This window comes from Myotis daubentonii, chromosome 1 (assembly GCF_963259705.1).
Source record: "Myotis daubentonii chromosome 1, mMyoDau2.1, whole genome shotgun sequence".
In the NCBI taxonomy this organism is placed as follows: domain Eukaryota; kingdom Metazoa; phylum Chordata; class Mammalia; order Chiroptera; family Vespertilionidae; genus Myotis; species Myotis daubentonii.
Genome location: NC_081840.1, coordinates 32,874,949 through 32,899,906, shown reverse-complemented (window position 1 = coordinate 32,899,906; position 24,958 = coordinate 32,874,949). Strand labels below are relative to the sequence as shown.

The window sequence follows — 24,958 nt, the reverse complement described above, 5'->3', positions numbered from 1 at the left end:
CTTACAGGGCTGCAAGAAGAAAGCGCTGTGGATTGGGGCTGGGGCTGGCGCTGGCGCTGGCCCCTGGTCCAGGAGTGCGGTGTGCAGCGCTCAACCGGGCTGCATGGAGGGGTGTCCAGGGGGAGCCTCAAGGTCACCCCATAGAGTGTTTGTTTGGGGGGTGGGGTATGTGTGTCCTGGGCCAAAGTCCTTGTCATCTGGGCTGAGTGGCCCATACCACAGTGCAGAGCCTGAGCCAAATCCCATTCTCTCAGCCCTGAGTTCCTGGACTTCCAAAGGTGGAGTAGCTTTGCCAGGTAGAGTGCCAGCCCCTTTAAGAGCAAAGGCCCGGGACTCGTCTGTGAATCTCTGTGAATCTCGCTAAAGTAGTAGCATAAATTCACCATGTCCCGCCTTCTGGCAGGTGCCTGGCTTGGCCTGGCGGAAACTAAACCGAGGTATGTGTGGCGAGGAGAGGGAAAATCTCAGGCTTTTGGCTTGGACCTTCGAGACGCAAATCGTAACATAGGGGCCAAGGCTCCCCAGCATATAGCTTGGACACTTAAGGCTTGCTGGCGCCATGTCCTCCAGCATCGCCCCTCCACGCCCCCCCCCCCCGCCCCGCCCCGCCCACACTTCCCCCCTCCCCGCACACACAGCTCTATAGTGGTCTGGTTGCCATTGCCCGGTGGGGGGGTTGAGTTCTGGACAGAATGCAGCTTAGTCATTAAAGGATTCCAGCTTTGAGAAGGAGTCAACAGAAGCTTAAAGTTTGGAGGCAATCTGTGAAAAGCTGAACTCTTCCAAATCTGCATTTGAGGAAGAGATACTCTTTCTAGAAAAAGGTAAAGGGAGAGAAATCGAAACATTCTGAGCAATTTGAATTGATGGTGGATATTTCAAAAAAGGATCCAGTCCTTGGAAGATGAATGAGAATCATTCAAATCACAGGTAGCTGAAGCCAAAGCAACCTTCAAAATATTTCAAACGAATGAAGGACTTAAGAGAGCCATAAGATGCTTTGAGTGAAAATTCCCAACTTCAGGAAAGCCAGAAACAGCTTTTACAAGAAGCTGAAGAATGAAAAAAATGAGTGAACAAAATAAACAGAAAATAACATTGAAGACTCCAAAGTATATGCAAAACAAGTTCTATGTGATAATGAAAATCAGATCAAGTCTCTGATGAAATGAATGCTTGCAGCAAGAGTGGGCTGCTGTGCTAGGAGAAGACTTAAGGGATAACTTGGAATTGGTAATGAAGAGTGATTCATAAAATGGTGCATTCTTAGATAATCAACCAAAAGGAGCTTTGAAGAAGCTGATTCACCCTGCTAAGCTAAAGGCTTCTTTAAAAGCCCTTGAAGGAGAAAGAAACCAAATATACACTCAGTTAACTGAAGTAGAAAAAACAAAGGAAGAGCTTATAGAGTGTACTGAAAATCTTCAGAATGAAGAAGCATCTTTACAGTCAGAAAATGAACAGCTTGAAAATGAGACTCAAAAGCTTCAGCACAAACTTAAAGTAATGGCTAACCTGTGTCAAGTAAATGTAATCATACTTCTTAGGAAAATAACAGAAGAAAATTACCTGTTAGAAAAAGGAAAAACTTTCTAAAGCAGGTGGAAAAGATCAGCCATGTAGCTGAAGAGTTGGAGACCTACAGAAAGCGAGCCAAAGATCTTGAAGAATTGGAGAGAACCATTCATTCTTTTTTTTATTTTTTTTAATATATATTTCGATTTTTTACAGAGAGGAAGGGAGAGGAATAGAGAGTTAGAAACATCGGTGAGAGAAACATCGATTCAGCTGCATCCTGCACACTCCCTACTGGGGATGTGCCTACAACCAAGGTACATGCCCTTGACTAGAATCGAACCTGGGACCTTTCAGTCCGCAGGCCAAAGCTCTATCCACTGAGCCAAACTGGCTAGGGCGAGAACCATTCATTCTTATCAAGGGCAGATTATTTTCCCTGAGAAGAAAGCACATGATAATTGATTGGCAGCTCAGATTGCTGAAAGAAACCTCAAATGATTTAAGGAAAAAATATTCCTCCCTCAGACAAAAATTAACTGAGACTTAAATTGAACTTTTAGAAAAAGATCTTTATGCACTTGATGTTCCAAATACTGTAAAGCATTTGGCAGAGAGCATTCCCCATATGGTCCCTCACCATGGGGTTGACCTTCATCTGAAAGGAGAGCTTTTCTCTCATCAGATGTACATTTCAAATCAGAATTCCTCTTTAAAATTTGAATCTGCTTGTCAACATAGGAAATGTCCAAACCTGGAAGAATTTTTATGGGTTTATTTGAGCCAAACTGACAGTTGCTGGGAAGCAAAAAGCTCAAGGGTTTGAGAAAATGCTCCAGAGGATGGCAGTTTTGCACCTTATTTTATACACTACAATCAGAGGAGGAGGCAAGCCTAAGGGGAGTTACATGAAATCCATTGGTGGCATATTAGGGAGGTGGGGGAAAGCAAAGCCAGTGATATCTCGGATTGCATAAAAATAACTCAAATAGACACATACTTCTTTTACATTAGTGGGTATAGGATAGTTAACAGTTGACAATTAACAGGATAACAGTAACAATGAGGGGATCTTGTGGTCTCTGCTCTGATGGGAAATTGTGCCCTGAGGAGTATGGAAAAAGGAAATTACCCTGACATTCCTATCTATGTATATAAAGTGTAATATGCAATTCGACCAGACAGCGGAACGACCAGTCGCTATGATGCGCACTGACCACCAGGGGGCAGACGCTCAACGCAGGAGCTGCCCCCAGCCTGCAGGCCCTGATTGCCGGATGGGGAACGGGGAACCAGGGGTGGGTGGCAGCGGACACGGGTGGTGCCAGGCCAAGGTGGGTGCGAGTGAGCGGGGCCCTAATCGTCCTACTGGTCGCCCCACATACAGAGGGTGACTGGCGGTGGGGGGCGGGGCCAGCGAGCAGGCGGGAACAGCCAACCTCTTGGTCCCTCACCCTGGCCAGCAGGCTCCGATCGCCTGATAGGGAATGGGAACTGGGGGTGGGTGGATCGCCTGATAGGGAATGGGAACTGGGGGTGGGTGGCGGCAGACGCGGGCGGCACCAGGCCAAGGCGGGTGCGAGCAAACAGGGCCCCAATCGCCCCTCCGGTCGCCCCACAAATGGAGGGCGACCGGCAGCGTTAGTGGCTAGGGGCAGGGCCGGCTGCTGGCAGCCGGGGATGATCGGTCCTAATCGCAGGCCAGGCCTAGGAACCCTACCCGTGCACGAATTCCATGCATTGGGCCTCTAGTGTTATCATAAATGCAAAAGACAATAGACAGGTTTAGGTAAGGTGAAGATTGACCTTTGTCAAGGAAGATACCTGCCTAGGACAGGACTACACACCATGCCCTGCTTTTAGTTACGAAGTTCTAATTTCAGACAATCCTATGTGGTTACTTTAGATATCTGAGTTTGTAAGGCCTACCATGCAGGCCTCCCTGAACTTGTTAGGTTTAGTATGTGGCCTCTTTTTCATCCACAGCTTTACCATCGCTTTTTAAAATGTTACCAGTTTTATGTGCTTTTTATATCAATGCTACATTTTTGTTTTGTTTTTTAGGTATTTAAACCACGTCAGAGCTGCCTCTCCACAGGACCTTGCTGGAGGCTATACTTCTTCTCTTGCTTGCCACAGAGCACTACAGGATGCATTCAGTGGGCTTTTCTGGCAGGCCAATTAACCTTTATTCTTCCTTTATAAGATCTGGACCTGGGAGCAGAGCTAGGGAGCTGACCAAAGTAAAGCAGACCTGTAAACTTGTAGCCACATGTAGTTGCACAACAACAGTCTCAGCATAGCAGCTGTGCTAAAGTATTTATAAAGAGAACATTTCAGAACTACGCTGAGTAATATAGTGCAAACATATTTGTGGGAAAAGATTTTTTACTTATATTTTTTGAGAGGGATTGAAGCCTCATCTGATGAAAGATATGAATAATTTACCTATGTATATTTGAAATTGACAGACTTGTAAAATCTTTTTAAAAATAAAGCTAGACTTTACGCTAAGTTTTGTGGTTTTTCTCTTATTACAGTGTTTTACTTGAACACATTATAAAATGCAATTTGAATACAACATTTAGTGTTAATATCCAAGTCTATTATTTCTTCTCATAAAATGTCCCTTATTTTCCCAGTGTCTTAATACTAGTCCAGACAAGTGGATATATTTCCTTCTACCAGAAAGTTATGGCAAGTAAAACCTGACCTGTGATAAAGTCACTGTTTTAATATTAAGGACTCAGTGCCTGTTTTGAGCAGTGGAAAGTGAGACAAACCTTGATCAAGGTGTTATAGTTCCCAGCTGTGAGCCATACTTAGGATAAACTAGAGAAGAATATTAACTTGCTTTAATGACAAATTCAAAGAAGTAAGTTAATAAAACTTAATACTTAAATGGCACCTTTCACCTCCAAAGTGAACTCATTTTATGATGAAACTTTGGAGACTGAGTGGAATGGATACATTTTAAATGAAATTTCCTTATAAGACTCTGATGTAGTTTCTGTTGAAACTTCAAAGATTTTCAGTATACCAGGATTTTGCTTAAAGAGTTTGGATGTGGATAGGATGGATATTTGTTGGATCTCAACCATTTATGATTATTATACAGACCACTTGGTATGGGACATAGTTTCTCAAGCAAATTAAGGGATTTCCTATCAAATCCCCATTATAGCAGATGTTAATTTTATGAGTGGGAAGTTGTGTGAAATATCCTTATGTAACAACTCCATCTTACTTGACTAAGCAAGTATTAATTTCAGGAGTACATCTTTATCTTTACAGTACTTCTAACCATCTTTGATACTTGAGAACACCAAGGCATCAAATAATTGAGTAGGGCAAGATCATATACACAAGTTAGTAAAAAGCCAGAATTAGAAAACAGGTTTTTTTGTTTTGAAGTCTAGTTTTATCTATACTCTATGAGGCTGCATCCTGTTTCTCTTATCAATATTCCCCAACTGAGAATTAGCATTTTCGATAAAATCTATAAATCTATTCAAAGAACAGTGAGAACTTTGGACCTATAGTTAAGGCTTTGCTGTGTCTACTCTGCTGACAAAGCTAGGTATTGTCTTTCAAAAAGAAACACTATTACTAGTTCTCAGTACCTTGCATCATGTATTTAAATAGAATTAACTAATTAATAGAACATTTCAAAAACTTTTGAAACTTTTTTTGAGCCTATCTTATTGTGGGAATTGCCTGCACTTGATTTGGCAAATAAATTCCAAAACTTCTGTGTCTTTCTAAATATTTTGCCCTTACTATTGCCATGTTTTGTTCAATCGGCAGAATTTAGGAGTTGTTAAATGATCCTATTAGATCAAAGGGAATGGTGAAGCTAACCTAATGACAATTCACTAAATAACAGAAATATTCTAAATTGATTGTTATTCCCTATCCTTTCAGTGATTTCCTTTTGGAGACAAAAGGTTGTATAAGTCTTTTATCTACATGAATTACTTCTTTTTTTAAAAAAATGTTTTTATTTATTTTTAGAGAGGGAGAGAGAGATAGAAACATTGATGAGGGAGAAACATCATCCCTCTGCGGCCTCCTGCACGCCCCCTACTGGGGATCAAGCCAGCAACCTGGGCATGTGCCCTGACTGGAATCAAACCAGTGACCTCTTTGTTCATGGGTAGATGCTCAGCCATTGGCATGAATTACTACTTTTAACATTTTACTAGCACAGAAGTAATAGCTAACAACTACTGAGCATGTGCCAAGTATGATGCTTCCTGCTTTGTGCATTTTCTAATCCTTACAACAGTGTTAGTACTGTTTTCCCCACTTTAACAGATGGAGAAGCTGAGGCAAGTTATTTAGAAAGGGCAAATAACTTCACAAAGGTCAACACAACCTAAAAGTAGCAGAATTTGGATTTGAATCCAAGTGGTCAAACTCCAGAGTCCGTGCTCTTGAGATGACTGTCAGGTTCAAACTTACAAACAACAGCTGTGTAAAATCATCTGAGTAGAAATCTTCTTAAGATTTCAAAGAAATTTTATATATCAAGTACCTAGTTTTTTTATGATATAAATGACATAATCTGAATAACCTTCTTGATATCCTGAGAGAAGTTAAGAAATTCATGACATAGAACATGATTGACCATTAATTACTCTCCTCCTTTTAAGCAGATATTAGTGGTATTGAATACATTTATATCATAGTTGGGATGCATTATTCCTTAATTTCATTCAATAAATATTTGATCTATGCTTTTTTTAGAAGTTATCTTTAGGCTGTCAACAGGTGATGAGATAATCATTTCAATTTAAGGTGGCACAAAACTTGTCAAAAATTAACAAAATTAAAAATTTTATCTTAATGAGCTGTCAGTTTCTAGTGGATTCATCAAGAGTTTAGTTATTATCAGCCATCACCATCAGAAAGTTTAGGGAGGGCCTAGATTTAAATAATGAAATAATCACACATTCATTTATCCATGCTGAGGGAAAAGGGCAGGGGGTGTTAAAATGTTAATAGAAGCATTTAAGGATTATGTTTTCTTTACAACTACATACTGCATATTTTGTCTAATTAAGGCACGACTAAATGGAGGCAGGAATCTTACCACTTTACATGTACAAATAACATCATTTTTACCCATATTTAATATTCATAACTAGCACATACAGTACTAGAAAATTTTATTCCTACTTGCAATTAATTTTCTTCACCTAGACTAGATCAAGAGGAGGCGAACTATTGACCCCTGGCCAAATCCAACTACTGCCTGCTTTTGTATGCTCTGTAAGCTAAGATTGGTATCTACATTCTTTTCAAGTTTGAATAATGCCTAAAGATTAAGATACTTTTTAATTCATGGAAAGCATATGAAAGTCAAATTTCAGTGTCCATAAATAGAGTTTTTTGGGAACACAGTGTTTATGTATTGTCTATGGCTACGTTTGGGCTACTATGGCAGAGTTGAGAAGCTACAGACCTTATTATGACTTATGAAGCCTAAAATACTATCTGGCCCATTATAGAAAGTTTGCTGACCCCTGACCTACATACTTCTCCCTGGGAGGAAAAGGAGGGTAATAAAATTAGAAGTCCCAAACTAGTAATCCCTGGCTGAATTAGCCCTCAAGTTCTTGCTTGAGGTTGGGTTGAGTTTCAAAATGATTTTTTAAAGTGCCATTAGATAAGGAATAAAGGCTCCAATTCATTACTTTTCTACACTTCTTATCATTGATTGTCTTCATCTACTTATATTACCTGTCTGGCTTCTGAAGGCATTTGAGTTTGTAATTAATGACTTGGATCAGGGGTCCTCAAAGCTTTTTCTGTAGGGCTAGATTGTAAATATATTAGGCTTTGTGGACTAAGCAAAATTGAGGACATTAAAGTAGGTACTTATATAACAATAGGTAAATTGGCACAATTTTTTAATTAACAAAATTCCAGATATAATTATTTTTTGTAATGCCTTTTTTGGGAGGAATAACATTTCCTTTAATGGGAATTCTAAGTGTTTCCTATCATTAAAATCAATTGTAAATGATCACCTGTTAATGGTTATCTGTAATGAGATTTTATACATTTCACCTTTAAAACAAAATGTCTTTTTGTTATCCTATACTAATAAAAGAGAAAAATGGTAATTGGCGTACGACCGATACCTTTTTCATTGGCTAATCAGTGAGATATGCAAATTAACTGCCAACTAAGATGGCAGTTAACCGCCAAAAAAGATGGCGGCTAATTTGCATATTGCAGGCAGGATGGTACAGCGCCATCAGAGAGCGGGTTGGGGTGTGAGTGCCAGCAGTCGCCCGAGACCTGATCCTGCCGGTAGACCCGGACGTGGGCCGGCGAGGCGGCTGCGGTGAGAGCGGGTTGAGGGTGTGAGTGCCGGTGGTCGCCCGGGACCCGATCACGCGGGCCTGTGGGACGGCTACAGCGGTCGCCCGGGACCCGATCCGGCCGGCAGACTTGGACGCGAGCCGGGTTGGCGGCGTCAGTGCCAGTGGTCGCTCAGGACCCGATCCGGCAGGCAAACCCGGACGCGAGCTGGCGGGGCGGCTGCGGCGGTCGCCCGGGACCCGATCACGCGGGGCCGGAGGGGTGGCTGCAGCGTCCGCCCGCACTCACGTCGCGGGTTGGGGGCGTGAGTGCCAGCGGTCGCCTGGGACCCGATCCGGCCGGCAAACCGGGACGCAAGCCGGCGGGGCGGCTGCGGCATCTGCCTGCACTCACGCCTTCAACCCGGGAGAGCAGGTTGGGGGCGTGAGTGCCGGTGGTCGCCCGGGACCCGATCACGCGGGCCGGCAGGGCGACTCGCCCCCAACCCTCTCTCCCGCCCAGCAGGGGACCCTCATTTCCCCCTATCACTGGGCTGGGGTCAACGCCTGAGGGCTCCCAGTATGTGAGAGGGGGCAGGCTGGGCTGAGGGACACTCCCCCCCCCCCCCACACACACACCCAGTGCACGAATTTCGTGCACCGGGCCCCTAGTAGAATAGTAAAAAGCTAGGAAAACTCCAGGACAAACGGAATAGGGAAACTTAAAGATAGTTAAAACAGCAGTTTGCAGCCACCTAGTAAGTCCTATCTTCCCCAAACAAAGGATGCTAAGGGTAAGTGATTTGCACTTCTCTCCAACCAGAGTGTTAATAGCTTAAATCACCCTACTCAGGGAGACATAACAGAAATCTAATTAAGTGCCATTTGCCAACCACACCCAAGGACAGACAGTAAGAGAATTAATCTCATTTTGGTACATTAACATAAAGCTGATGAATATTCTTTTGATCTGCCCCTAAGACCTCCTTCCCTAAATGCCCAGCCTTTAAAAACCCTTAAAAATGAAGGTCCCAGTGCACTCTCTCTCCAAGGAGTATACCTGTGCCATTCCCTTCTTCCAACTGCATGTATCCCCTAACCTAAGAGATCCCTTGAGATTTCCAACTTAGGGTGCAATGGGCAGCTTCAGCTCATCCCAGGATAACCCCGGAACCTGTCTCCAAGGTATCCTTTTCTCTGACTTCTGAGTGAGCCAAAGCAGCCCAGCCTAGGCTCTCCTGTTGCTGCTTCTCTGCCCTTCCTTGTTTCACTGCCCCAAGAATGTTTTTGCTGCAGTCAATAAATTCTTGCTTGCTTTTCTACATTTTGTCTCTTGATTGAAATCCTTCCCTAAGAAAATAAGAGCTGAGGTCTCATCTCTTCGGTAACATTTTCACACAGATAGAGGCTGCCTAATACAGATAGCAATCCAGAAGCATATGATTCTGAGCATATTCATCACTTGGAAGGCATTTGTAAGACTCTATTAGATTCTTCCCTTGATATCTGCCTTTTAGTATGTCATTACACAGCACATTATTCACTTTCAATTGAAGATTAGGTGGAGCTCAATTGTAGTTAAATGGATTTTGAAAGACAGAAATTTCCTTTGCATTTGCACCAAGGACCCAAAAATGCTGAACTCTGAAAATATCTACTGCTAATCTGTGTGTGAAGGGAAATCTTGTTTTAACTTTTTTAAAACATGTTTTCTTTTATTATTGATTTTTTTTTTAAGAGAGAGAGGAAGGGAGAAACATCAGTTTGTTGTTCTACTTATGTATGCATTCATTGGTTGATTCTTGTATGTGCCCCTCCACTTCGCATCTGTGTCCCCCCAAATCTTATTATTTTGATTATTTATCAACCATTTTAAAATGTAAGAACCATTCTCAAATTACTTGCCATACAAAAACTGGTGGCAGGCCAGATTTGGCTGCCAGACATGGGTTGCATATTCCTGATCTAAATAATCTCATTTTTATTACTTTTAAGTGATAGTAGAAGAGTACTATATAAAACTTAGCAACAGTCTTCAGCTAAGGATGTCTGCAAAGTGATATTAGTGCTTTCCCAGTTAGTATTCAAGAGACAGACATATTTAAATGCATTTAAATAATTTAGATAATAAACTTATATAGTATAATTTAGGTAATAAAATGTTTAATAGACATTTCATTTTCATTTAAACTTTTGATAATCCTCAATTTACAATACAACATGGGCAAAATATAACAGTTTAATACTAAAGTAACTAAATGCCAAAATTTTATGAAATCATACAAATTATATTTCACTACGTAACAATCTAGTGGGGAGATGGAGAAAATAGTTCCAATTAAGTCATTTAAGCAATTGTTGTTTTTTCTTCTGAAAAGGCTTTATCAGTCCTCTGGCGTTTAAGAGGTGGAGGATCTTCATGATTCTCTGTAACAGATCCAGAAAACTTATATTAGATAATAAAAGGCTAATATGCAAATCGACCAAACAGCAGAATGATTGGTCGCTATAACAGGCACTGACCACCAGGGTGCAGACGCTCAACACAGGAGCTGCCTCCTATTGGTCAGTGTGCCAGAAGCTGGGCTCATGGCTGGTGACTGCAGCAGCGGTGAAGGGAGCCTTTACTGCCTCCACAGCAGTGCTAAGTATGCCCCCGGGGAGCAGGCCTAAGCTGTCAGTTGGACATCCCCCGAGGGCTCCCAGACTGGGAGAGGTCACAGGCTGGACTGAGGGAGGCCCCCCTGAGTGCACAAATTGTGTGCACCGGGCCTCTAGTATTAGATAAGATACTTAGCATTTGAAAATATGTTTAAAAGGCAAATAATATAGGCTTTTTAATCTATTTAACTTATATGAATTCCTGTGGAGTTATTATTTAATGAAATAGCCTTCTACTATATTGAACAGTGTGACTTAATAAAACTTGTTAAATTGGGAGAAACCAATCACAAATGACAAGGGGACTTAAACTGAAATATCTAACTAGAATTAGTTTAACCCACTCCAAATTTAATAAATAATATGAAATACATAGTCTAAGAAAGCTACATGAAAAGTATTATAGCTTACATTTAATTTCCCAGAAATTGCTCACCTAGATCAAGGGTCTGGTTCTTGTAGAGTATAACAGCAGGAATCCGAAAGGTGAGGCATAACATTTCCTTGTTAGGGGCCACGTTTCTTACTAGATGAACTGAACTGCGTGGATCCAAGGAAATGCCTAACACAGCTTCAGCTTGTTGCTGAACATCCTCAGCAGGATTAGCATCTTTGGAAAAGCTGTAACAGTGTACTATGGGAAGGAGCTCACTGCCACATGGCTGCCCATCCAAAAGAGACTTGAAAGCACTGAGAAACTCAATTGCCTTTGCTGGTAAGTTCATGACAATGTGCACAGCGTGCTTGCTTTCTTTTGACAGTGGCCCCAGCTGCTGCATTAATTCTTCTCTGACTGGTCCTTGGAGGAAGTCTTTCCCATCCAAGTTAAAGACTTTTACTTTATTATCCACTTTATTTAATTTACAGTTGTGCAATAGCCATTTATAGGATTCAGGATTGAGATCATTGGCAAATACAGTGCAGTTTTTCTTTGCTGCTGGAATGGCAAAGGGCCCAACCCCAGCAAAAACATCAAATAGAACATCTCCAGGTTTGAGAAGTTCTGTGATACGGCTGTGTTCTGTAGAGAGACGGGGATTCCAATAGACTTTTGAAAAATCAAATTCATAGGTATAGTTGTTTTCCCGAACCTGAAAAAGGTATTAAGTTTTTGGTTAATTTGCTTAGTCTTGAATTTCAGTTATTGATGTGGATAGATGCACCCATGCACATATACATATTTCAATATACTACTACTAGGAGCAAATAACAGTGCATTTAAAGGCATTTTGATTAGAATTCTGGTGTTCATGCTAAACTTGAGACCAGTTAAAATCCTGCTTTAGACTTTTTCATGAGAAGTCATCTCTTCAAAGTCAAATGGTCCTATCTCATTCATCATAAAGGGCCATAAAATGGTTCTCAAACCACATGGGGAATTTTTCAGATAGACCAATTGACTGGCTGACCTGATGGAGGGGAAAAAAAATCTATAATCTGAAACAACACACTACCTGTATCTTCATGGTGAGTAGCTAAGTTGCAAACAGCACTTCCACATAGTACTTCCTCCTCACTTAGTTTTCAGTTTGTAGGAGGAAGGCATGATAGATAAGTCATGTGTTATTCAATGTTCAAGTATTTTGCTATGTTTGTAGATAGTTACTTGGACTTTGCAAGTTTCATATTTATAAATTAGAATCAGTGTATAGAACAAATCATTCTCCTATTTTCTTCTTTCCCAATTTGAATTCATAAAGAATCAAAGGCCAGAAAGTTCTATAAATCTGATAGAGATACGTCTTTTATATTCTGCTTTCATGGGCTTTACTTCCAAATTTGTACATATTTTTTCCCCTCACAACCACATCAAATGCTCTGGCTATATTAATAAGGTTCCAGAGTTGGAAATATTTCTTCATGATTCTGCCCAATTAAAAGTCTTTCTGGGTATACAACCTGGAAGGTTTAACTATGTCTTATGACTACTTTTCCTGAAATCTCCTTTCTCCTCCTTTTCAGTTCCTTAATGTGGGGCACAGATCTAGTTTAAAAATTAGATTCTAAATATCCCTCTGGTTTTCTTCATGCTGCCTTTGATACCTCACTCCCTTAGCATTAATTTCAGCCAAATTCAGTCTCAGGAATCTTTTTACTTAAAATATACACACATAGTACTTAAATGTTGTATGAACTCCTAAAGTTTATCTTAAATGTGACTCTGGAGCACAGAAATTATACTGACTTTTAACATATATTTTATGGTAAAAGTATTAGGTATAACATATGTCCTAAGAACAAACTTCATGAATTAGGAAATCAATTACAAAGCATTTATTACATTACAGAAGTTTCTTAGAATGTTTAGATCTCTTGAGAAGGATGATGTTGTTACCTGTTACCCTAAGAGTCAGTACCAAGTGAAGAACATGCACAATGTTCAATTAAGTGTATGCCTTAATGTCGACTGAAATAAACACTGTTATTAAAGGATTCACATTCAAATTTTACTTGCCATAACAGACCTCATACATTATACACAAGTAGTAGACAGTGGAGGTTTGCTGTACAGGGAAAGACCATGCATGGACTCTGGAGTCAGAAGCCTGGCTCCAAACACCCTGCTCAGTCATTCCTTGTTACTTTACCTGCATAAAGAGCATATTAATAACAACCATCATTATCTTGTGGGCTTCTTAGGATTTGCTACATTTCAAGCATTTAACTCAGGGCCCAACAGTAAGTGTGTAGTAAATGGTATTTTAATATTCTGATATTAAATTATGGAGAGATAATATTATAGTTAAAATAATATTCACCTAAGGTTATGTGTCCTAGAATCTTAAAAAATAATTATTTTGCATAAATTCTGTCCTGAGTTTTATAAAGTCCTGTTTGAAAATATGTTTAACATTTTAAGAGTGGCCTTTGTTATTAAAATTTTTGTCAACTCATAGAGTTTAGCCTATTTTCTAGCTTGGGCACAAAATTTCACAATAACATATCATACTGTAAGACTTTTGGACAAAAAATAGTTTATTACATCCAGCACTCCTGAGGATTTTGGGGGTGGAGAATTATAAATTATTTTATAACAGGAATCTGTTCCTACATATTTTAAATTATGTTTTTCTTTGAAATAGATTTTTCTTATAAAAGAAATATTTGGGCAGTAGAAAAGTATAAAGATGATAACAAAGGTCACCAATAACACATAAAAAATATGCCCCATTAAACATTCTGATATATGTGCATATTTACATAGATATTTAGTTAAAATTGAACTAACTATGTTATATACTTGCTTCACCTGTCAGTGGGCAATTTATTTTAATAAGTATGGAGCTAAATAACCTTTAATGATGGAATATTCCATTGTATTATTCCAGAATTTAATGAGTATTCTACTGATGAACATTCAGGTTGTCCTCATTCGTTTACTTACTTTGTTACTATAAAAATAACGATGAAGAACCTAGTGCATACATCATTATAATTTTGTTTACTTACACCCTTGGAATAACTTCCTATAAATGGAATGCTAGGTCAAAAGACATACCTATTCAAAATTACTATACAGGGTGAGGCAAAAGTAGGTTTATAATTGTGATTATGTGAAGCACAGTTTATTCTTGTATTTTTATTTATTAATTATTGTATTATTTTCTGTATAAACAACTATAATCCTACTTTTGCCCCACCCTGTGTATTATTATACACTTGTCCTGAATGTATCAAATTTGGACTCCCATCAATAGTATATGGAAATGCTCACATTCTCACATACTCATACTGGGTATTAAAAATATTTTAATTTTTGCCATCTCTCATTCTAAACATTAAATTTTATATAACACAACACTAAGACAAAAATACCTTGGTCATCATGTTCTCCTCTCCATATAGCACTTCCATTTGGAAATTTCGGTAAGTGTTATCTATATGGTTGATTTTATTTACTGCTGAGGTGATTCCTGGATTTTTGTCAATCATAACTTGGCCTAAAAGAAAAGATTAAAATTCATAAGAAATGTTGCCTATTGAATTAAAAAAAGAAAAACTAAAACTGCATGAAATGGAAATGAAATGTATTTTCTTTGGTTTTATAGATAAAAACTGCATATAATGTGTGTGAAGTGACATGCAATTCTAAAAACTCAACAGATTACTAAAAATTAACACCCAGCAGCCTCCAATATAAACACACAATAATTGTATGGGTACATTTTTAAGGAAACAGTTTCGAAGAGTTTGGGTCTACCTACTATTTTTCTATGTTTTTTGCTAAATCTCAAATGTACCAATACTTCAATAACTAAAAAGGGAGATCATAGGGAATTTGTAAAGTATAGAAAAAAGAGATGTAAGGCCCGAGGCAACATCTCAGAAAACACCAGCCCTGTAGCCATTGGCCTCAAATCAAATGTTTGTTTTACTGTATATTTGAAATACATGCCTCCACTTTGGAAATATATACCAGCAATATAATGTTTTCAAATAAAGGAAACAGATTCTTCAGTCTTAGCTAAATAAAATTTTCATTTAAATTGTTCCTTTTGTCAAATATTTGCTACAGCAGAAAAAGCTACCAAAATACATAAAATTCACCAGAAATGGTATATTGATACCCTTTAATCAAAGCCTACTTTTTTTGTCCGCAGTTAAGAAATTTATAAGAATCTGCATTCTATCGCATTGCATAAGGAAAAATAATTTGATTTTTAAGTTAGTTAAAAGTACTCAATAATACAACTATGCTGAAATACAACCAGAATTTGTCCAGTTTCTCTCTGATAACTAGATACCTGATTTTGAATATGATAATATCAATAAATTCTAGTCAATCATTGTTCTTATCCTGTTCTGCTTCAGGTATCAGAACTCAATCATAGGAAAGCCTGGACTTGACATTTGCACCCAGTCATAATTATAAGGGTCTACTTAAGTATATATTATGCTATTATTATGCATTATCAGCCCTTTTCATCAGTAAAACAAAGGAAGTGCATAACAGCATATTTCTCAAATCCTACCCATGCAAAATACCAAGCACTATATTTTAAAGATGAAAATAATTCCCGGAAGTTCTGACTATTATTCTACATTAAAATAATCTGGAGAATGCATGGGAATCAAATACTCATATAATGACAAGTGTAAAAGTAACATACACAAGCCATACATATATATACATACATACATACATACATACATATATATATATATATACATATATATATATATATTTTTTTTTTTTTTTTTTTGAGAAGGAGGAGGGGGAGGAGGAGGGGATGGGAGGCAGCTAGGGAAGGAAGGGGAGGGAGGAGGCAGAGGGCCGGTGCTTCACGTGAAGCCAGTGGGCATGGGAGCGCGAGTGACCGAATGTGCAAAAATGTGCACTGCTGGCCAGCCCCCCCTCCCAGTTCCCCACTTCTCCCCCCTTCTTCCCCCCTCCCCACCTCCTGGTTCCCCTCCTAGCCCCCATCTCCAGCCTCTCGCCCACATTTCTAAAAGACTAGGAGCACTAAAAACCAAAGTATGGTGCTGACATACAGAAGAGGCTCAATTAGTTGAATCCATGAAAGTATGAGTAAATAGTGTTTTGCAATTGTGACTATAAAAATACTCAATTTCATGAAACCTAGCATTCAACAAAGTCCCAAGGCCTACTAAAGCCTGTGTACCAAAGTGATGAGTTGCCAAAGAATTCTGCCAAAGCAAGTTATTTAAGTGTTATCTAAGCTTATGTACTGTGTACACAAAAGCTTGAACTGATATTTAAAGCTTGCTATGACTCTGGAATGGGGATTCCAAATTGGCCCTCATAAGAGAATGTAGCTTAAGATCCAGATGAAAATTAAAAAGATAAAATGGCTTGCTTCTGCAATTTGGCATTTAAAAAAATAATTTATAAAATTAGAACTTTGTAATTGCTTTCTAGCACAGGAATATTCTTAGACATACCTACCAATTAAATGCTTGAAAGGTAGTTGATGATCTCGAAGGTTCAGGTGCGCAATATGTCCAACTCTGCTAAACCCTGAAGTCACATCTTGACCTTCAGGAAGCACAGCTCTCAAGATTTCTTCTGACTTAAAGTTTTCATAAGTTAGTTCCAAATTATATTTAGATATCTGTGGACTGATATTAAGCTGCTTTAAAATACTGAGTTCTGCTTCCTCAAAGGAATCATTAGTCAATATTTTATAGGGATCCAACATAATTAGTCTACTTTCTTCATCTTCTGGATCTTCAATCACACGTTTTATGCCCGGTCGCTGCAGTGCTGCCCTTTTAAGGGATCGCATCAATTTATTGACAATTTCTTTCCTCACTTTTAGCACTGGGATAGTGACTATCTTGTTAAAAGCTGTTCTATCAAGTGTTGTCATTCCTCGAACATCAGAGGGTGGTGAAAACAATTCTGAGTCACTTCGACTTGTTTCTATTTCAGGCATGGTTGAGAATCTTTTTCTTTGATCCAGCAAGAAAATACCAGGTGCTTTGCTAAGTTTCTGTATCAGTGATGTCCAAGCTAATGGGATCAAGGATTCTGATTCAGTTATTCTACAGCTTTCCACTTTGAGAAGTCGTCTTAAGAATCCAAATGGCCTCCAGAAGATCCTAAAAAAGTATTCATTTAAAAATCATAAAGCTACAAACCAACTTACATGTGCACAGTAGGTTTTGAGAATGAAAACCTAAATTCTGTTTTACATAACCTGCTAAATGCTATTAATTAAAACTTTTAGTGGTGTGTGAGTATACGTACCATCTTTTTCAGGGCAGAATGACTTTTATTAGTGGTAAATAACAAATTTGCACCTTCACCCCACCTGCTGCCAGGATGAGGGCTTAGTGATCTATCCACCTCCTATACTTAATGAACCTCTCCACACAGTTTGCTACAGAATACATTTAAGACTGAGATTTGAATTAAGGAATCATCTCTAAATAAAATGGTCATTATATTCATGGCTTTACCAATAGCAATATTTCCTAGGATATTATTGTGGTTGCTTATTGTGTCAGATGCTAAGCTAAATGCTTTACACACATCCAACTTGGGAGGCTTGCGGTATCACATCTTCATTTTTTAAAAAGTACATTTTATTGATCTTTTACAGAGAGGAAGGGAGAGGGATAGAGAGAAACATCAATGAGAGAGAAACATCGATCAGCTGCCCCCTGCACACCTCCTACTGGGGATGTACCCGCAACCAAGGTACATGCCTTTGACTGGAATGGAACCTGGGACCCTTTAGTCCACAGGCCAATGCTCTGTCCACCTAGCCAAACTGGTTAGGGTGCGCATTTTCATTTTATAAATGAGTAAATTAAGCTCAGAAGTAGGTTAATTCACTCAGTTTCCTTGCCGGTAAATGGCTGAGCAAAGATTAAAACCCAGGTCTGAGTTTAGCGCCTGTGTTATTAATATACTGCAATGTTACTTTTGATGCTTTAATGCCCCAAGCCCTGCCTATAACGAGGTTTTGGTATTTTGAGGACAGGGTTCTTTACTGAGTGTTATATACACGTGCCATTAAGAGTATCGGTTACTGTCCTGCTTGGAGTGGCTCAGTGGTTGAATGCTGGCCAATGAGTCAGGAGGTCACGCAGCTGATTCCCGGTCAGGGCACATGAGGGCTCGATCCCCAGTGTGGGGCATGCCTGAGGCAGCTGATCAACGATTCTCTCATCATTGATGTTTCTATCTCTTTCTCCCTCTCCCTTCCTCTCTGAAATCATATATATATATATATATATATATATATATATATATATATATTTCACTTTGCCTTCTTGAATACTAAAGAAGTAATTGTAAGAGGAACGGGTCCTGCCCCCAACCCTGTAAAACAAATGTCAGACTTCACAGCCAGGGTTCAAATTGGGTTGGTCCGGCAGTTAACCAGCTGTGTGGTCCTGCGTCAATTACTTAATAAGTCTGGCTTCCCCTATATAAAATGTGGCTACAGGGCCTATCAGAAAGCTTTTGAAAAGAATAAACCGTTCCTCACTACCCGGCACTCGAACCTGGGCTCAGCACTAGGGCTGAAAATGGGTGACCTCGCGACGTTGAGGCGCCCGGGCAGGCAGTACCGCAGGCGGACCCTCCGCCCCGACGAACTAAAAAAGGCCCCGCGGCGGCCACCTCCCCAAGGTCACCACCTAAATCGTGGTGTCGCTCCGCATCTGGCTCCGCGACTCAGGTCCCTCACCTCATGCTCTGGTGCAGCTCGGAAATGGGTCGCGGGTGGGTGGGTTGGCTCTGGATGACAGCATCACAGCTCGCCGCGAGGAGAAACGTCATCAGATCGCGCCGATTCCCTCCTATCTCGGGGGCCTTGTGGAGGTCCGGGAACCCGGAAGGGCCGGGCCTAAAGCTCCGCCTCTGGCGCGACTGACGACGGGAGGGCAGGGGTAGTAGCTCCCAGATGGACCTGGTCGTTGGCCAGCGAACATCATGGAGGCGCCCTGGGGAGTCATCAACGTCCAGCCGGGCTGGTACGTCTCTTCCCAGCAGCCCGAGGAGGCGGAGGCGCAGGCAGAAGAGTTGAGCCCGTTGCTAAGCAACGTAAGTTGGCTCCGCTACCCTCTTGGGGCTGCCTGCCACCCGGCTCCCCTGAAGTGCCTGCCAAATAAGACCGGGAAAAGAAGGGGGTTGGCACGGGGAGAGGGGCGTGGGCCGTGGGGCCAGAGGCAGAAGTAGAGATTCAGATTGGGCGGGGTGCATCCACGTGAGAGCACCCTACGTGCCCTGGAAGAAAAGCTGACTCCAGGCGCAGGTGGGGCAGGTACCGCGGGACGCGCGACCGGAGGAGCAGCCCTTGGGTTCGGCAGCTCACTGCTGTTCCTAGTTGTCTTTGTCAGCTTCCCGTTTCCCCCACCAGTCTTGTGAGGTTTTTGCAAGAGTCACAAGATTTTTCTTTTCTTGACTTAGTCATTGGTGGCCTGTAAACATCTTAATACAGAGATCCTTAACTGTAAAGGAGTGGAGGCAGTCCGGTAATAAGTACATAACACTTTCCTGACCCTGAGGCCTGTGCCATGGGTACTCGGCATTTTAACTCAAGTCCCTGAATTAACAGATTCTAGGACCTTGTTCCCAAAGGCTATTTTGGGGGTGGGTGTTTTCAGAAATATCCTCAAGAGCAAAATGAATTGCTGATTCTACCGTCATTGCAAGGTATCCTTGACCATACTTCCAGTTGGGTGGACTTAATTCATTAAGTAATACAAATAAAAATTAGCCCTAGCCGGTTTGGCTCACGGGGTAGAACGTCAGCCTGCGGACTGAAGGAAGGGTCGCAGGTTAGATTAGGGTCAAGGGCTCCTACTTGGTTGGAGGCTCTGTCCCCAACTCTGTTCAGGGCGCATGCGGGAGACAACCAATCGATGTGTCTCTGATGTTTCTTTTTCTCTCTTCTCTCTTCCACTCTCTCTAAAAAAAAATCAATGAAAAATATCCTCGTGTGAGGATTAACAAAGGCAAACAAAACTTAGTGTTGCCCTACTAGTAATTGGGGAACCACAGTTGTGTACAGCAGCCTCAAGATGACTCAGGAAGTCTTCGGTAATCACGAGCTGAGGCCGTCAGCCTGCTCTCCCTCCCCGCTCCATTCCAATCCTATCGTCATCTTTTGCAATCAGATTAATCAGATTAATCACGCTCTTCCTGAAGCCTACCTGACTTCTGTAGCGGTGGAGATGATTCTCCCAGGAAACTAGATTCCTGGAGCTGCTGGTGGGAGGTGAGAAGGGAAGGAAAGGAAAGCAAACTAGTCCTGACCGGGCAGCTAGTGTGTCACACAATGCTTGTGGTCCTGCAGATAACCTGTCAGTCATTTCTCGATGAAACTTGAATTCACCACGCAAACATTTTAACACTATGAAATTTGGGTGCTTACAGGAACTTCACAGACAAGGATCCCCAGGTGTTTCATATGGCTTCTCAGTGTTTAATTTGATGAATGCCATCATGGGAAGTGGCATCCTTGGCTTAGCTTTTGTTATGGCTCACACTGGTATCCTTGGATTTAGGTGAGTTTTTTCTTATTTTACCATTACTTTCCCCACCCTCCCCTCTCCATTTGGATAGTACAGTAAGACAAATGAGATAGACTCCAGAAGCTGGTGTTATCCAATTTCTAATTAAGTTATTTCTGGGATTTTAGCATTTGTTGTTGTTGTTAGTCTGTAGCTTGGAGGAATGCTATATAATTTGCATTTTTTAAATCCAAAAGTGTGGCTAATTTAAAAAAATGGGAGACTTGATCTACACTAGTTTATGACCTTAAGAAGTGACTTATTCGTTGTGTCATGTTGGCCAAAGTGAATCAAGATTTATCAGCCATGCAGATTACTTATAAATAGCATTTTTGTGAGTGTAAGTAAAGCACATAATCTTTTCATTGCTATCTAACTCCTCCTGTCCTCCCACTGTTAAGTAGTTTTTTTCCTTTCCGAGGCCAGATGTGGTCTGTGCCTATTTCTTTTCATCTTTCAAGACTCTGCTCATACGCCAGTTTGCCCAAAATAAAAGACATTCCTAGCTTTTCTGTGCTCCCATAGTACTTTGTATATTTGTTGTTATTATCATTTAATACAATGATTTGTTTGCAAATTAGTTTCACCACTAAACTCTTAAATCCTGTAGAACTGAACCTTATCTTTAGCATCTAGCACCAGGGTTGGTAGAATGAACATACTTGTTTTGCCAGTAGAAGATCTATTTTACTAGTAAATTTAAAATATTCAGTGTCATTTAGGTGTTTTAAATTATTTTTTATTTCATTTTTTATTTTTCAAATAATAAAAGTAAGTTTATTTAGCCCAGCCAGTGTAGCTCAGTGTTTGAATGTTGACCTATGCACCAGGAGGTCATAGTTTGATTCCTGGTTGGGCATGTGCCCAGTGTGGGAGTGCAGGAGACAGCTGATCAATGATGGTCTCTCATCATTAATGTTTCTATCTCTCTCTCCCTCTCCCTCCCTCTCTGAAATCAATATATATTTAAAAGAAAGTTACAGAGGAAGTAGTAGTGAGCCAGATGGGCTGTGTAGGCTCAGGAAACAAGTTACAGAGACAAAAGAGGGCCCCTTGGAGCTTAGGAGAGAGAAAGGCCAAGGCAATGCACCCGGGGAAAGAAGAGGGGAAGAAAACCCCCCTCCCCGAGTGTTCCCTACGTTACTTTTATTTTGAATTTCTTGATAAGCAAACCAACTTTTAAGTAACTCAGCTTGTTTTTGTTATGGGAAGTATTCATCACAAACTTTATAACTTTAAAACTTCAAAATAGGAAAAATAGTCATAAAAGGGAAATATTAAAAGATTATTGAGTGGCTGAACCATCAGTCAGTAAACAAGAGTGCTAAAATAGGAAATTCGTTTTTACTTTAAATAAAGCTTGTTTCTTTCTGATTTTTTTTCATAGTTTAAAGGCAGTATATTTTCACTTAAATAAAATTTGGTAAATACAGAAAAGTATCTTCTTACTTTCTTCAGTGACCATAACCCAACTACTCAAAGACAGTCTCTGTGAGACTTTAAAAAAAAATTGTTGTAAGAGATACGGTAAAAAAAACCTTTTTTTGTACCCTTTTGTATTTTAGTTTTTTGCTGCTGATAGTTGCTCTTCTGGCTTCTTTCTCAGTTCATCTCCTGCTTAGTATGTGTATTCAGACAGGTGAGTAAAAACATTATGCTGATCCATTTGATGAAGCAGCCCTTGAGATTGTATTCACGTATAAGATTTGATGTCTCACATCTAATTTCCACTGGGCATACATTATGGAGGATTTCAAAAGGCCAGGATATACAGAGACAGTTCTGTTGGGCAATATCCAAGGACAGGATGGGAGGAGGAAACTAGCATTCTTACCTGCCTTTCACCACAACACAGCATAATTTTCTGGGTTAGAGGACATTGTGGGAAGGACCACAAATGAGTTCAAAGGATCCAAACCTCATGCTAATGGGGAAGCAATAGACAAGGGTTCATTCTGATCACATTCTAGGGTGATCATTTCCTCAAGGAGCGCACCTTTCAGATCTACTACTGCCTTCCCTGCCTCCTCTCTGTCTGCCGGAATTGAGATTGTAGGAGAAAAGGTCACTAAGGTTTGGATTTATTTACATGGTTTGTATTTTTACTTGCAGTCCAGAATAAGGTAGTTTTTATAAGTGACAGCTGCATATGCAATTAATACAATATGTTTATGTGTGTTTTTTCCATTTAGAGAACTTTATCATGCAATTCAGTATTGAATGAGTTATTTTAAGTTGTAATAAAAAATACAGTAAATGAATTACAGAACTGCTTTTATAAGATTTTTCTTTTGGCCTTAACAGATATTCTATGTTCATCAATCCTGGTCTTTTTATCTGTCTAGCCTCTTTGTCTTTGGATTAGGTCAATTATGATGCCAAAATCATGAGTTTAATATCTATTTGGGTGAGTTCACTTTGTTCTAGCTGGTCTTGTAGTTTTCAGATTTTAAGAAGCATAAGAGATACATAAAATAAATAAAAATGGAAGTATCCTGACTGGAATATGTGAGAACTACCCAAAGGTATTTTGTGAGAATTTTAAGACTTTTTAGAACACAGTTCTAAACCCATAGTTCTAGTCTATTTTCCTCAGATCTGTCAATGCCTCAGACACACCTGCAGATCTTTGTATAAACAGACATTTCTAAGAATCTGAGGTGGATTTCAGAAGTACATTTTTTTTTAAAATATATTTTATTGATTTTTTTACAGAGAGGAAGGGAGAGAGATGGAGAGTCAGAAACATCAATGGGAGAGAAACACCGATCAGCCGCCTCCTGCACATCTCCTACCGGGGATGTGCCCGCAACCCAGGCACGTGCCCCCGACCGGAATCGAACCCGGGACCTTTCAGTCCGCAGGCCGACGCTCTACCCACTGAGCCAAACCGGTTTCGGCCAGAAGTACATTTTTAAGAAGTTCTCCAGGTAATTCTTATGCAAAACTGGTTCAGGATCCATAGTTCATAGCAGTAACTGTGCCAATGCCTTTGACCATCCAGCCTGCAAGTGTACGCCCCTGCTTTCAAGGGGATTGGGCAAAAGTACAGACAGATAAAAAGGCTAGGAAACAATGCAAATGTTAATCTCAAAGTAACAAGTTGTTCATAACAGCATCTCAAATTCAGGCATATTAGCATTAAAAGAAGTATATTTGTAAATCCTCCTGCAACCTGACTAGAATTTTAATGACGTATTTTGAAATTGTTATTCTTCTTCTGAAAAACTTATTTTTACTTGATTGTGGTAGTTACCTACTACCTTCATATTTTATTATGGATTCTACTAAAAGATGAATACCTTTAAAAATATGTTTTTATTGATTTCAGAGAGGATGGGAGAGGGAGAGAGAAAGAAACATCAATGATGAAAGAGAATCATTGATTGGCTGCCTCCTGTCCACACCCTACTGGGGATCGAGCCTGCAACCCAGGCATGTGCCCTGACTGGGAATCGAACCATGACCTCCTGGTTCATAGGTCAATGCTCAACCACTGAGCCAGACCAGCTGGGCAAAGATGGGTATCTTAATCAACTATGTGACAATTATGTTTTCACTAACTAAAATTTTTTGTTTTATTAATTTCACTTGGGAGTAATAGTCAGTTTATGAAGATTTCCAAGTAAGGCTAAATATGCTGTTCTCCTTCAGTTAATCAATACTTAACTTTAAAATTCTGATACTGTTCTTTTCTATAACTTTGGGGCATGTAAAGTGAAAACCTCTGTTTTTCTTTCTTTTTCTTTGATTTTTTTGTAGCTTTCTTGGTCTGTGAACTAACTTCATGGTTCTTCATATACACTGATGCACCTTGCACCTGTCTTCTGTTGATTGAATTCCTTCAGTCGTTGTAAAATTCTCTGTGGAGGTAGGCTTTAAAAATATATACATATATACTAGAGAATAACATGTAGATAAATTTTCCCCTCAGTTTACTGAACTACTATAAAGGAGTATTGTGCTTAGATAGAACTCATTGGTTAGAGAAAGCATTATGGTAAGTCTTTACAAAATAACTTCTTTATGTATTTGCATGGAGGTAAAAGGTGAAGAGAAATTTTTATCTTTACAAAAGTAAAGGACTCCTTCATATGAAATTCTGCTATTTTAGGTTTTATATAAGGTTTGGGTTCCATCAGGACTTTCCTTGTGAGCTAAGGTAGCAGCATATAGGACACTTTAATCTCTTTAGCCTTAGTTTGTCACCTATAAAATGGTGATGATAAAACTTTCCTCTTGGGATTATTGTGAGAATGAAATAAAATGATATATATAAAATGCCAGGTCCTTGGTAAATACTAACTTTTATTATTATGAGTTCTCATTGGAGCAGAACCCTTAAGGATTTTTAACTGTGCTGAGAAACAGTTGGCTTATTGTGATTCTTTGGAAAATTTCTATGCTCTGGGAATAAACTCATAGTCCCCCCTCTTCTGGCTTCCATATCCTTATCACCAGCAGGGAATGAGAGTTTTAGA

The 24,958-nt window shown here is 39.9% G+C and overlaps 3 protein-coding genes and 1 pseudogene across 7 annotated transcripts in view; 3 read left to right on the top strand and 1 right to left on the bottom strand.

The window, feature by feature from the left end:
* Positions 1-4,029, top strand: part of MNAT1 (MNAT1 component of CDK activating kinase) — a 214,358-nt gene extending 210,329 nt beyond the window's left edge. The window contains exon 8 of the mRNA XM_059694827.1: positions 3,580-4,029. Coding sequence (XP_059550810.1) covers positions 3,580-3,700 — 121 coding nt within the window. The 3' untranslated portion in view covers positions 3,701-4,029. The remainder of the gene's footprint in view (positions 1-3,579) is intronic.
* Positions 385-2,362, top strand: LOC132227714 (cTAGE family member 2-like; annotated as a pseudogene).
* A 5,943-nt stretch (positions 4,030-9,972) lies between the features above and the next one.
* TRMT5 (tRNA methyltransferase 5) lies at positions 9,973-18,788 on the bottom strand. 3 transcript variants are annotated; one of them, XM_059694260.1, is made up of 5 exons: positions 18,650-18,788; positions 16,396-17,051; positions 14,304-14,428; positions 10,899-11,578; positions 9,973-10,253 (listed from the first exon to the last, which is right to left on the bottom strand). In XM_059694260.1, the coding sequence occupies exons 1-4, from the start codon at positions 18,739-18,741 to the stop codon at positions 10,901-10,903; spliced, it is 1,551 nt and encodes a 516-aa protein (XP_059550243.1). In that variant the 5' UTR covers positions 18,742-18,788; the 3' UTR covers positions 9,973-10,253; positions 10,899-10,900. The 3 variants fall into 3 exon arrangements, with proteins under 3 accessions (XP_059550243.1, XP_059550236.1, XP_059550252.1); XM_059694253.1 differs by having other exon boundaries at positions 10,924-11,578; XM_059694269.1 differs by lacking the exon at positions 18,650-18,788 and adding an exon at positions 17,200-18,124 and having other exon boundaries at positions 10,924-11,578.
* Positions 18,789-18,872: 84 nt separating this feature from the next.
* Positions 18,873-24,958, top strand: part of SLC38A6 (solute carrier family 38 member 6) — a 65,504-nt gene continuing 59,418 nt past the window's right edge. For 2 of the 3 annotated variants that reach the window (XM_059694289.1, XM_059694280.1), the window contains exons 1-3: positions 18,873-19,005; positions 20,341-20,471; positions 22,043-22,116. In XM_059694289.1, the coding sequence (XP_059550272.1) occupies positions 18,895-19,005; positions 20,341-20,471; positions 22,043-22,116 (316 nt within the window). In that variant the 5' untranslated portion in view covers positions 18,873-18,894. Of the gene's footprint in view, positions 19,006-19,411; positions 19,618-20,340; positions 20,472-22,042; positions 22,117-24,958 lie in introns of those variants that run through there. The other variant, XM_059694297.1, reaches the window with a different exon arrangement.

Bases quoted from the DNA above. Each gene is read 5' to 3' on its own strand.
- TRMT5 (XM_059694253.1), bottom strand. From the start codon at position 18,741: ATGACGTTTCTCCTCGCGGCGAGCTGTGATGCTGTCATCCAGAGCCAA. The intron at 14,429-16,395 runs GTAGGTATGTCT...CTTTTCTTTTAG, and splicing joins ACCTTTCAAGCATTTAATTG to GCCAAGTTATGATTGACAAA. The intron at 11,579-14,303 runs GTATTTTTGTCT...TACCTTTTTCAG, and splicing joins AGGAGAACATGATGACCAAG to GTTCGGGAAAACAACTATAC.